Source organism: Eucyclogobius newberryi, unplaced genomic scaffold (assembly GCF_026437365.1).
Source record: "Eucyclogobius newberryi isolate DKJ021-1_F unplaced genomic scaffold, fEucNew1.0.hap1 SCAF_1, whole genome shotgun sequence".
Classification (NCBI taxonomy): Eukaryota; Metazoa; Chordata; class Actinopteri; order Gobiiformes; family Gobiidae; genus Eucyclogobius; species Eucyclogobius newberryi.
This window is the reverse complement of record NW_027315723.1, coordinates 9163853-9178044: the sequence shown is the minus strand read 5'-3', so window position 1 is coordinate 9178044 and position 14192 is coordinate 9163853. Positions and strand designations below refer to the sequence as shown.

General features: G+C 38.1%; 1 protein-coding gene across 1 annotated transcript; it reads left to right on the top strand.

The window, feature by feature from the left end:
• The first annotated feature begins 475 nt into the window (after window positions 1-475).
• On the top strand, window positions 476-14112 carry dpp4 (dipeptidyl-peptidase 4). The gene is made up of 26 exons (XM_072449748.1): window positions 476-520; window positions 3204-3291; window positions 3746-3838; window positions 3947-4038; window positions 4119-4193; window positions 4265-4317; window positions 4388-4451; window positions 4551-4671; window positions 8135-8289; window positions 8364-8461; window positions 8534-8663; window positions 9147-9185; window positions 9253-9351; window positions 9707-9777; window positions 9852-9911; window positions 9994-10103; window positions 10185-10229; window positions 10294-10389; window positions 10481-10550; window positions 10829-11023; window positions 11147-11201; window positions 13410-13509; window positions 13586-13644; window positions 13715-13787; window positions 13862-13935; window positions 14005-14112. Exons 1-26 carry the CDS (start codon window positions 476-478, stop codon window positions 14095-14097), a joined length of 2253 nt encoding a protein of 750 aa, XP_072305849.1. The 3' UTR covers window positions 14098-14112.
• The last annotated feature ends 80 nt before the right edge of the window (window positions 14113-14192 follow it).

Here is a 14192-nt window from a genome sequence, read left to right as displayed (position 1 = left end):
AAAGAACGGAATGTTTTCCAAGTTCAATGGTCAGTTTGTCATATGATGAGCCATAAAACACCATAGAAGAAGAAGACGAGTTAGGGCCAATGATTATAACTTAATTTCGGATTTTGAGTCATTGAAGCACAGATACCCATTACAGAGGTGTTTAATGCCAGGATTTAGTCTGGAATTTGGCCCTCAATCTTTGCTTATGGTCATAATAAACAAGGAAGAGAGATGTGAGGAGGTGGGGCGAGCTGAGGATCCTCAAATACCCAGCATGCCTTGCAGGACTCCCTTTACACTCATTGTTCTGCAACATTTAATATGTCACTTAATTTGAACTTAAGATGAAAAAATACTCTATTTCTATTAAAACTCAGTTAATATTTAGTATTTTTTAAAACACATTTAACACACAAGTGGAATTTTTCCTCAAACAACAACCCTGCATTAGGGAAGATGTCCACTGCCTATTTGTTTGCTGAGGATGTCCGGAGTGCACAATATCACGTCTATTCGCCATAAAGAGTGGGTGAGGGCTGTATTTGTCCAGCTTTTAACAGGCTTTTAGCATGCAGTGTCACCGCTATCACTTAACACGTGTGTGTGAACAGACACGCTGACAGTGACTAAAATAGACCAGGGTCATCTTCTTCTCCAAACTATTCCTGAACAAATGCACATCGGCCCCAAATACAGCTCATGTTGTTAGCTATGGCTGTGAGTGTGTCCCATGTGCGAATGACACAGTTCCCACACCAGGGAGTCATAACTATATTATTAGAGTAGGTTTGTGTCAATGTACATCACACACAAAAACATTTATGGCTGCTTTAGGAAGCCCTCACTCTGGTTATCTTTATTGCTATTAACTTTGAAATATCTCATTTATTTTTGTTCATTGTTCTTTTGCAAAGAATTTTGGTCAATGTTTTACTGGTTTAATAGCTAAGGAACATTTCATAAAAAAATGTGTTGCTTTCACGTTACAGTGGCCTAGTTGATGTCATTATTACACAACATTTTAATTGAAGGAGCCTAGGCATTTACACAATTCATTTGACTATTTATTTTTCTTTTTTTTGCAATTGGTTCCACAAACAATCACATTATAATGATATAGTAATAAATAATTTTAAGTTAAGATTTGGATTATTTCAACTTTTCATTCATGTAAAATTATAGGCTACAGTAAAAACAATGACATCAACAAATAAATCAGGATATTCTTTATCAAACTAGCATATATTTGAATTTTAAACTTTAAATTAGCTTGCTAGTGTTTTTATTGGTTAAAATGCAAGCATTCTTACTGTGAGCAGGATCGCCTCTCCACATGTCTGACCCAGTAGCTTGGCATCTCCTGCTTGTTGTCATAGATAAGTTTAATGTCAGACATTTGAACACCACAGGCAAAGCAAAAAGATCGCCATGGACACAAAATGTTTGCAAACCCTTCATTAGAAAAGATGCACCTTTGAAGAATGATATTCTTTTTCAGGTAGGTTACTTTTTAGTTAAACAATGGCATTATAACAAGTCCTGATTTTACATTGTGTTCATTGTAAACCACAGTATTGATCTAAAATGGTATTATCTTTTAAATGAGACCATTGACTTCCTGTTAAAATTGTATAACTGATAGCTCTGCCCCTTGAGAGGGAAATTGCACCTTGGCAGGCATCAGATTTTCATGTACTTGTTTTTATTGTTGAAAAATGTCTAATCTTTGAACCCCATGTGTATGACTCAGAATCTGTAATATTTCAAATTCAAATAATCGCACCAACAGGAATGTAGGCGGAGATTAAAAAAATAGGTGAAAAAATTGTAGAAAAGATACAGTTGCAGTCATCTGGACACTGTTTTCAAGATATTTCAACTCTCATCCAAGAGTCATTCTCAATCTGTGCCTCTAGTCTGAGACCTCGGATATTAATCCTACTCTGAGTGAGCTCTGCCCCCCGGGCGGAACCTCCTGATAATAGCCTGTCCTGTTTATCTATTTGTGAAGTTTCAACTTAAACCAATCTTCTTTGTTACCCTGATTAGCAACTGAATGGCCTGGGCTGATGTTGCCACATGGCTTTGAAATGCTTATAAAGGGATTCTCTTTTTCAAACCATCTTTTCTCCTGCTTAGAATCTTCACCTCACTGTTTGTGGCTTTAAGATAAAGAGGCACAGTGTGCTGTAATTCTGAATTCACCTTCTATATTGATACATTCTTTTGTACAGTGGCTGTTTGATCTCACCTAGCGCTCTTTACAACTTGCCTCACTGCATTGGATTGAATTTTTGAGTAGGCATCATCCTAAGGATGAACTAGTCTTTGTCTAAAAGTGTCGCCCGGTTTAAAATAAACAGGAGTTTTGTACACATAAGAAGAGAGACTCCCTTCCTTCTTGTTTTTGTTTCCCTTTAGTCCGTTTTGTCCAGCTTTTTGGTCCCTTTTAACTAATCACTGACTGAAAGAGCATTCTGGACATGTTTTTCCTCCTTCTTACCCTGAACTGGTGGGCATTTATTGGGCTCTGTGTTGTAATGTCCTGATCACCCTCAGCTTGTGCTGTAGTAGGTGAAAACAGACTTTCTGAGCGCATTTCTCAGGACAATACAGGATTCCTCTAACATGTGTAGACAAAGCAACTTTGAGGAAGCTAAAGGTGAGGGAACACCATTATAAAAATGTTATATGCTAGTTTAAGTCAATTTTAGGCTGACATGGTGACATCCCGTGAAGACTTGTATGTTAATTGTATGTTAATTGTGTGAATGTTCTATGACTATCTGCACCATATCACTACCTACACATGATGCCAGTCCGTCTTCTTGGCCAAAGCCAGGGTCAGAGCGTGTGCGCCTGTTGGATGAATGAGGATCAGCTAGTGCAGTGATTTAGGGGAACCCCACACTTCCTTAAGTTTGACATCTCGGCTAGATTCAAATAGTGGGCGAACTTTACTCTGTCCGCAGCGCTTTTATTGTGCCACCTTTGAAACTTGAGCCGAGGTAATATTTAACAGGGAAGTCCAAGCAGCATAACTCTAGTGTCGTACAGTTGTGGACGCGCACTGGATTTACGTCTCACGTGCAGCATTCAGAATGGTTTGTTATGCATGCTTTATATACTGACAACTCTAATAATGCCTACATTGTGAATAGTGTTGATGAAGAGTGGTGCACTTTTGTAACATGTTGCCTTACGTTTCTCAGGTTTCCTTCGGTAAAATCCTGCTTGGAGTCTTTGGTGTGGGGGTAGTTGTCATCTTAATTGCGGTTCCCACTTCTATATTTTTAAACGGTGAGTCTAAAGCCCTAAAACCATGATCCGCTCGGAGCGCGTTATTGACAGGAGAAAAAAAATAAAGTTGCGGAAATAATTTATGGCTACATCATTATGCTTACGACACTATGTTTAGGAAACGCGTAGTTATTTTCAGTGATTTTTTTAATGCAGTGCCCTTTTAATTGCACGGTGACGTAAAGAATCTTCCACTTGTCATGATGGTCGTGTTATCTGCACGCTTTATGGCTGTGATGAGCTTGTAACAGCCGCAGGTTCTCACAGTGGAAAGAAGAAGGAAAAAAAACATACTTTGATAGCGAAATGTCTGAAGAATGAAGTCTAAAGAATAAAGTAGATGGTTGTAAATGCACCTTTGCAGTTGGCTGGCAGCCGCCATTAAAAGCAACAATAACAACAACAACAACAACAACAACAACAACAACAACATTTAATCTGTTTCTCTTCAAAGACAAGGGTGGAGGTGAAGAGAGGTTCTTCTCTTTGGAGGATGTCTTCAACAGTTCCCTCAAAACCAAATCCTACAACATGAGGTGGATCTCAGGTCTGCACTCTAAAAACACAACACACACATCTTACATACTCAAAATCCATGGAGCTAGCTTTTGTTTCTCATTCATATTTAATGTGTATATTCTTCTCCCTCGTGTAGATAACGAATTCCTCCACAAATCCAATGGCTCTGTTTATCTGCACAATCCCAGCATCCAAAACCAGACACTGCTCTTACACAAAGAGACATTTGTAAGCAACCCCAAAACACAAGAGAATCAACTTTTGTGGAGCAACTCTCTAAATACTTGTGTACATTCTTTTCAATGCAGGATCAAGTCGATGCCTATGATTACCAGCTGTCTGCAGACCGCAAATATGTGGCGTTTATGAGCAACTATACAAAGGTACTTACTACCCCACTCAAATTCCTCATTACAAATTCCTATTATTCTAATGTATTGTTTTGTCCATATAGATATGGAGACACTCATTCACGGCATCATATGTTTTATACGATATTGGGAAAAAGTAAGTGCATCCAAACCGATATAGAGAAAATCTAGTAATATATTTGAATTTAATTTCTGCATTTCCCTAGGCAGTTCTTGCCCAGTCTTCACCAAATCCAGTTCTTTGCCTGGTCACCTGAAGGCCACAAAGTGGTATGTTCCAAGTCAAGACTAATAAGTAAAAGATTTGAAGTGGGGTTTCCCATTCACTAGCCTCTAGAAATATGTGTGTTTTTGTTGAAATTTTCACAGGCCTATGTGTGGAACAATGATGTATATGTAAAGACTAGCCCTGAGTTGACTTCAGAGAGAGTCACGTATAATGGAAAAGAGAATAAGATTTTTAATGGTATTCCGGACTGGGTCTATGAAGGTAAGGTTGAAAGTATTAACCTACACCTAAATTAAATCAGACCAATAATTGTCTATATTTCACATGTATTTCTTCTTTTTTTTTTTCTTTTTTTCTTAATTTTTTTCAATTTAATTATAGAAAAAGAAACACGAGAAACACGACCAGAGAGCAAAGAAAGAAAACATAATTCAAATAATGACAAATAATGGCAAATAATAATAATGGTACAATATGACATGACAGATATAAAATTACAGCACAACTATTCTAGCATACTTGTCCCATCTCGCCCAAAGTTTATCAGATTTGTCCATCTGTCATTTTTTCCATATGTCTAATGTCTGTTATAATGTTAGTCCAGTCCTTGATTGTCGAGGGGGGGTTCTGTCATTCATTTCCTTGTGATGGTGAATTACTTGGTTATAGTCATTTCTTATTTGTAAATACTTATAAAAGTCCTCTTTCTCCAAGCCAAATGATTCTTTCATCATATCAAAGCTTTTCATGTGATTATATTTTAAATCTGGTTAAAACACTTACTTTTTGTAATCCAGACCTTCAATCTCAGGTAACATTAGTTAAATTTGGTACAAAAACCCAGTCATAAGTCAACCAGTTTAAGATTTTAACGCTTTACTTCCTCCAAATGACGCAGTTGATCGTTTGTCAACTGCCAGTAAAGCCTGGACAAAAACCCCTGACACAACATTAATATTCTTCCATTCAGCATCATATTCCGAGTCACACAGTAAAGCTACACTCTTACTTGAGCTGAAATATAGTCATTTTTCAGACAATGTAAACCCCAACCTCCCCTTTCTTTTGATGATTGTAAAGTTTTAAATCGGATTCGAGGTTTCCTGCCTTGGCACACGAATCTTGAGATTGTTTCATTCCACTCCTCAAACAGCCGGTTGGGGACAGAAATCAGAAACATCTGGAATAGATTTTTTTTTTTTATCTGGGCAATTATAGAAAAAGCTTCAGTTGTAGTCATCTGGACTCGGTTAGAAAAAAATAGACGTTTCGACTCATCCAAGAGTCATTGTCAATAGAGAATTTAGGTCGAGAACTCAGATATTTATACTATTCTGTGGTAAGTCCAGCCCATTGGGCGGAGCCTTCCTGAAGTGGAACGAGTTTGTTGTTTGTTTCAACCGAAACTTACCCTCTTTGTATCTACCGAGCTAGCCTATTCAGCCCTTTAATGGGCTATTAGTCTCACCTTTGTCTTTGTGAGACCCTGGCTCACCCACCCTGAGTACTTGATTAGCATCTAAATGTCCTGGTACTGGTCCTCTAACTCTCCAGGGGTTCAAGATTCCATTGTAGACTACAGGCAGGTTGAATCTTAGCCCTCCATTCCTGTTTAAAGAAGGTCTTTCTTTTTAACAAAAATAGCTTCCTTGACTCCTCTTTCAAACCATCTTTTCTCCCTGCTTAAAATCTTCACCTCACCGTCTTCAAACAAGCTCTGTGTTGTAAGGTTCTGATCACGCCCAGCTTGTGCTGTAGTGGGTGGTTGGAACCAAAGAGCAGATACTGGTCCGTGTGTGTAGGTTTCCTATATACTTCTATTTGGAGTTTCCCGTCCTCTCCTCTGATCGTGGAACAATCAAGAAAGGCCAAGCGATTCTCCTTAGCGTCTTCTCTTGTAAACCTGATATGTGGGTCCACAGCATTGATGTGCTCTGAGAAGGCTTCCAACTCATGTTTCTTGATTGTTACAAAAGTATCATCGACATAGCGGAGCCACAGTTTTGGGGCTATGCCTGAGAAGGAGGCCAGTGCCTTCTTCTCAAAGTGCTCCATGTACAGGTTGGCCACTATGGGAGAGACAGGCGAGCCCATGGCACAGCCATGAATCTGTCTGTAAAATTGTCCCGGAAGATCAGAACCTTACAACACAGAGCTCAAGGTGTGCCCACCAGCTCAGAGGGCAAGAAGAAAGAGGAAAAACACGTCCGAAATGCCCTCTCAGCCTGTGGTTACCCCGCTTTGGCTCTCAACAGAGTGAAGAGAACCAAGAAGCAGGACAAAAGGGAAACTGAACAGAGAAGGAAGGGTGTTTCTATCCCTTATGTGTCTGGACTGTCGGAAAAACTACAGAGATTTTTTAGACAACACGAAGTCCCTGTTTATTTTAAACCAGGAAACACTTTAAGACAAAAACTGGTTCATCCTAAGGACAAGTTACCAACTCAAAAACAGAGCAATGTAGTTTATTCTATCCAATGCAGTGAAGAAAGTTGTAAAGAACGTTACATTAGGTGAGACTAAACAGCCTCTTCACAAGAGACTGTATCAGCACAGAAGAAATACAAGTTCAGGACCACAGAGTGCCGTGCATCTCCATCTTGAAGCCTCTAATCACTCGTTTGAAGACGGTGAGGTGAAGGTTTTAAGGAGGGAGAAAAGATGGTTTGAAAGAGGAGTCAAGGAAGCTATTTTTGTTAAAAAAAAAAGAAAAACCTTCTTTAAACAGAAATGGAGGGCTAAGATTCAACCTTCCTGTAGTCTACAATGAAATCTTGAACCCCTGGAGAGGTAGAGGACCAGGACATTTAGATGCTGATCAGGTACTCAGGGTGGGTGAGCCAGAGTCTTACAAAGACAAAGGTGAGACTAATAGCCCATTAAAGGGCTGAATAGGCTAGCTCGGTAGATACAAAGAGGGTAAGTTTCGGTTGAAACAAACAACAAACTTGTTCCACTTCAGGAAGGCTCCGCCCAATGGGCTGGACTTACCACAGAATAGTATAAATATCTGAGTTCTCGACCTAAATTCCCTATTGACAATGACTCTTGGATGAGAGTCGATACGTCTAATTTTTTTTCTAACCGAGTCCAGATGACTACAACTGAAGCTTTTTCTACAATGGAACACGCCTGGATGAATGAGGGATTACACCGACATATTCTGGGCAATTAGTTTCAATCCTTTGACTTAGACTTAAGTTAGGGATGAAAATATTTTTTTCAGGATCACATGTATTTTCTAAGCAAGCTTGATAAAATGCAAACAGTACTGTATTATTAAAGACTGTACAACAATTCCAGACCATATTTGAATAAAACAGGATCATTTTTGCATACTTGACTTTACAGAGTATACAAATATTGGTGTAACACAATTATTTAGATCGGATAGGACTGACCAAAATAATTGTTATATAACATGTAAAATACAATTCACTCTATTTGTGTTATACCCAAAATCAGGACAAAAAGTAAAGGATGTGTGGGTTTTTGTGTGTGTGTGTGTGTGTGTGTGTTGTTTCTTTTTTAATTAATAGCAGTTCTGATGCAGGCTTAGGGGACATATACATATCTGACATACAATTAGTTCAGTCCCCTCACAAGCTAGACTGAAAGTCTGGAAATTGTTTTTCTAATCTAATTAATGGCAGTTTGGTCTACCTTATTTCTGCATCACATCACAGTTAAATACTATATGCAACATATTTTTTTTCTTTTACAGAGGAGATGTTCTCATCCTCTCAGGGCCTGTGGTGGTCTCCTGGAGGGAAGTTTGTGGCATATGCCCATTTCAATGACTCGCTAGTCCCTCATATTGAGTACACCTGGTTCGGAGATCAACAGTATCCAAGCACTGTGTCTATTCCTTATCCTAAAGTCAGCAAATCTATCACGGTTCTTTTCTGATATTGTTGACACTTGATGATTAAATTCTGGTCCTTTATTTTTAGGCAGGTGCCACCAACCCCACTGTGAAGTTATTTGTGGTCGAGGCTGATAATGTCACCAAAATCAGTGAGGTGGTTGTCCCGGCTGAGTATGGTTCCAGGTATCCAAACGTCCCATAGAACTGTCAACTTACAAAACAATGGCTGTCATTAATTGTGCTTTATCTCTTTAGCGAGCATTACTTAGCCACTGTCACTTGGGTAACAGATGACCGAATAGCTGTCCAATGGCAAAAGAGAGTCCAATCCCATGTCATGCTGCAGATTTACAATGTCACTGAAAGCAGCTGGGAGCCTTTTGAGGTAAAAGCATGTGGCGAGCTGAGAAAAAATGATTCTTCTCTTGAAAGCATTTAAAGGGACTCAATTTATGAATTTTACTGTCCATACAGCTGTGAAACCAGGAATAGTTTTATTGCCAGGGAAAGATGTCTCAGTGTTTTAAGTGTATTTGTCTGTAGTTACGTCATATTCATAATTCTACGGACATTTGAAGAGAGTTGAAGTGTTTTCTTCTACAGACTGTTAAGTGTTAGTGATTCATTTGTCAATCTCAGATGACTGATAAGATGAGTGTTGCCCTTTTTATCAGTGAGTGATCTCACAACAGAACAAGCTCGTGGTGATATCTGTGATACAGCCACAGTAAAGTGTCTCATGATTCAAGAACATGATGCTAGTTACAGTTTACCAGTAACTATAAATAATTTGTTTTAGCAGATGAGGATAGTGAATAATGCTATGTTTGTCCTTCACCCAAAGCTGAGTTATTTCTCTTTTCCTCAGTCCCTGGAGATCAGCAGTTCCACAGGCTGGGTTGGACGGGTACAGTATACCTCATGTCTGGTTTTCTTATGGGAAATCTCTGCTCTGATATGCATGCGCTCTGTAGTTCTCTCCCTCGGAGCCTGTGTTTGCTGCAGACAAGAAGAGCTACTACCTGATCATGAGCGACAAGCAGAAGTACAAGCACATCCACCATGTTAAAGGGGTAAGCTAAACAGAGCTTATTCTTGAGTTTCAGTCACATGACTTTTTCCTGACCCTAATTGTACATGAAGTTGAAACCCATGAGCACAAACATTGTCCAATGGGACTGTCAAGTAGTGATGTCATAACTAATTTGAGCAGATATGATCCAGAGTTTTGATTATCGTTTGTTAACTGTTTGAGAGTTCCATCATTGGTAAAAGAGGAACTTCCACTGATGTCTCTTTAATTCGAAGACAAAGTTTCTATTTCCGATGTTTCTGGCAATGGAACTCGTGTCAGTTGGGTCTGTGATGTCACACTTAACCGTCCGGTCCCATACACAACACACGCTAAAGCAATTTGTTCCTATACAGGCTGTTATTGAACCAATCACCTCTGGAAAATGGGAGGTCATCAGTATTTTGTTGGTAAATGAAAACAGTATGTAAGTGTCAACATTATGTGATTATATGTTTATTAATAAAAGAACTCCTCAAATTGACTTGGTCTTTTCAACAGATACTACGTCAGTAACGAGTATGAGGGCAAGCCTGGGGGAAGGAACGTCTACAGATATACGTATGTGCAATTTTGGATTATTTATAGTTTTTGACTAATGATTGCTTTTGATGATGACTTACTCCCATTCTGTCTGTTTCAGTTGGAGCGGAAATACTGTTACAAATGATTGTCTTACCTGTCAGGCAGATTGTCTCTATAATTCTGTCTACATGAGCTCAAATGCCTCCTTCTACAGGTTGAGCTGCAATGGTTGGTGTTTTGACATGCTGTGTTTTGATGCTTAAAATTTCTTTTTCAAAAATATAAATTGTACACTTACTTATAATGCAGGACCTGGAATCCCACAACATTCCCTCGTGACAAAAGAAGGAGTTAGTAAGTGATGACTGAATTGAACATCTCTTAGTGGCTGTTGTTCTAAAATGCTTTAATTTTGTAGAGAGGCCTCTGGAGGATAACACAGAATTTGCAAGCCAAATTTCTACCATTCAGATGCCCACAATGCGTCGAGGAACTATTAAGATTGATGGATTTGGTGAGTGAATTCAACCAGTAGTAACAACCAGACTATGAACTGGCTTGACTGTGTAGGAAAATTGAAAAATATAAATGTTTTCGTGTTACAGAACTATGGTACCAGATGCTGTTACCTCCAGGCTTTGATGAGTCAAAGAAGTATCCCCTCCTCATTGACGTGTAAGATAAGATAATAAAAACACAATTTAATGAAATGCATTGGCAACATCAAGATATCGTTATTTGATAAATCTCCTGGATTGATAATGCAATGAATTGTTGAAGAGGAATGGTTAAAACTAGTGATGGAGGAAACTAGACTTTTCAGTTCAGTCAACACGTATAAGTAGCCTATTTTAGTATCTTTTCTTTCCTCTTCACACAAGCCTCCTCACAAAAGTACCATGAATTCTCTCCCATGAGGTGATTACTACACCAACAATGTGTTTTGTCTTTAGGTACGCGGGCCCATGTAGTCAGAAAGTGGACTTCCTCTATAGAGTGAACTGGGCCACCTACTTGGCAAGCACAGAAAAAATTATTGTGGCCAGTTTCGATGGAAGAGGAAGTGGTTACCAAGGCGACGAGATAATGCATAAAATCTATCAACGTCTAGGAACCTATGAGGTGGAAGATCAGATAACTGCGGCCAAGTAAGGAAAGACACGGCTTGAGTATTTCCAGGAAACTCTCAAAACTGGATTCCTGTTGTTTCTGTGGGAGGCAGGAAGTTGTGGTTAATTATCGTATTGAGCTAACCATGTCTTGTGTTGTAGGGAGTTCATCAAAATGGGCTTCATTGACAAGGACAGAGTTGCTATTTGGGGCTGGGTAAGTTAAAAAATATTATTATTATTTTTTACGAGTAGTGCCCTTTTACTCGAATCATTTTGATGGCTGTTAAAATATAGTTGTTATTTTTCAAACATTTTTTGCATGAATCCGTTAGCTACCACAAAAAAAAAAACATCACTTGCTATCCGTATGTTTTTTCCCCCCAACAAGGAAAAAAACAACAACTTGACAACATTGTGACAAACTCCAAAAGTCTCAAAAGTGGTACAGATAAGGGTATGATACTTGATATACTAACTCACTTAAAATAAGATAAAAATAAAGTCTATAAGTTGTATTTTAATAGAGTATAATAGCCCTACAATTGGTCTACACTAAAAAGATAAAGACAAATCAATTTTGAATAAGCAAGGGATACAACAATGTATTGTGGGTCACAATATTGATTTCAAAAAATGTTCTTAGTCAAATAATTACAATGTTTTTCATACTTTTCCATGCTATTCGCTTATATGGTATAAAATATAACAGTTTAATACATTCAAGGATAACTGGTTACTTTCATTTTTGTGTAAATCTGACCTTATCTCTCTGGCCCCTGGTGCACCAGTGGCACTGGCCCTCCCCTCTGTCCCCTCTCACTCCCATCAGCGCTCTCTCATCATTAGAACCTCTGAAACTAAGTTCTATGAAGAAAAATGTGTCTTAACAGACTTTTATATTTACCGCGGGTTCATTACATGCTGGTCAGATCGTGTCCTACATGCACAACATATGCTTCCCTCCCTCGTTGCTGCCTCTGGCCCTCTGTTGTGTGTAACGTTCACATCACAGTGTACAATTCACTGAAAAAAAATAAACTCATGAAGATGAGGTAATGATAATTTGTTTTTTCGTAGAAAACAAACCCCAACCAGCGAAGTCAAAGTCTTTTGGTAGACTTATCAGCACTCAACAACAAAAAGCATTTTTTTGACTATTGACAGTGCAGCAAAAACAAAGACAAAAAGACAAACTTTTTTTATGACACAATCAAACAAACTATCAAAAAAAACTTTTTTTTACTGCTCAAGCCAGAAAGGCAAAACTATTTTAACGAAATAAAGGATTGAAAATTTGTTTTTGCATGCTTCTCAAGGCTTCCATGTGTTCTACTACTAAAGATTGCTGGTTTCTAAATAAATAAAAAACACACCAAATACACACCTCTCATAGAAAAGAGTGGGGAAACGATGGCTCTCTTTACAGAGGCCTGTTTTCAAAGGTAATTAAAATTCAAATTTCAGTATAAACTATAAAAATGACACATTACACCTCTTCTGAAAGAGGAAAATACAAATGGTCGTTTGTTGTATAGTGTAATTCAAAAAAAGTGTTTCTAACGTGGGACCACCTTCCCATAGGCTCACTAAGGGGCAGGTGTAGTGTGGGCATCCGTTCTAGGAGGAGACCCAGCACATTCTGGAGGAATTATGTCTCTCGGCTGGCCTGGGAACACCTCTGAAGAGGTGTGCGCCAAAAGTGAATTCCGGGTCTCCCTGGTCAGACTGCTGCCCAGAATAAAGCAGAAGAAAATGTATGAATAATGGAAGTAAAAAGGGAGAAAATGGCGCTTACTATAATTATGACTGGACAAAAAAACATAAAAGAAGGTTTTTGCACAGAAACTAAAAACACATCAAAGCCAATTGTATTACTAATCTTTGTATTACTAAAAAGGTTTGAAAATATATATTATTAAAATATATACATCAATATCTTATTCCAAAATAATTTGCCATTTTGTGTGATATTTTCACCACCTCTGTGATTTTCTCATGTGATCATTCAAATACTATATTCTTGGGGGGGAATGTTGTTGTTTTTTGGGGAAACGGAAGTGATTTAACAGATTGAAGCAAAAAAGCTTGTCAAGTTGTTAAAAAGTGGAATAAAAGGGTGTTAATGATAGTGGGTAGCAAATGTCCCCATTATGTGGACAAATAAAGGCTTATCTTATTATAAGACCATTATATTATTATACGATTCACTCATTTGATACCCACTTGTGCCGATACAAAATTTCAAATTTATTTTTAGAAATTATATGTCAAACTGAGGTTTGTAACAGAAAATCATTCCAAATATCTCTAGAACTGTAGAAATTATGTCCAATTTAAGTGTGAAAAATGACTAAAGTGCTGTAAAACTCCCTAATGGTTAATGTTACAAAATCTAGGTTATCCTAATGGTTTTGTATTACAGTCCTATGGGGGCTACATCACTTCGATGGCGCTAGGAGCAGGCAGTGGGGTTTTTAAATGTGGAATGGCTGTGGCTCCAGTCTCCAAATGGAAATACTATGGTAAGAATAGTTTCAATAACCTTGTCAATATTGAGTATAAGCATAACATTTTTGATGTTTTAAATATTTATTTTAGATTCTATCTACACTGAGCGCTACATGACCCCTCCTCTCATGAACCAAGATGCGTATGATGTAGGACTATTCAACATTTTTGTTTTTATTAAAAATGCATAAATACACAAACCATCTTTTTTATTTTTAGAACTCAACAGTCACTGCCAGGGCGAAGAATTTCCACTCAGTTAAATATCTGCTGATTCATGGGACAGCTGATGGTAATAGACCAATAAATGTTAATTATTTTCTCTTCTATTACCATAAAACTAACTTCTTTAAATTGTTTTTGTAGATAATGTGCACTTCCAACAAGGTGCGGAGATCTCTGAAGCTTTAGTGGAGGAGCAGGTGGACTTTGAGGCCATGGTGAGTCAGATAGAGCAATTATTTTGTCCATGAACTCAAGAATAATTGTTTCTTTTGTATATTTTTCAGTGGTACACGGATAAAGACCATGGCCTTACAGGAGCAGCCTACCAACACGTGTACACACATATGAGCCACTTCCTACTCAGGTGTTTTGCATAATCAGCTTTCTTTTTAATCATTAATTTTGAGTTTGATCTGATTTTGATAACTTATAATGGCAGATAGTTCCAAGCCTGTAGTATTAGTAGTATTTT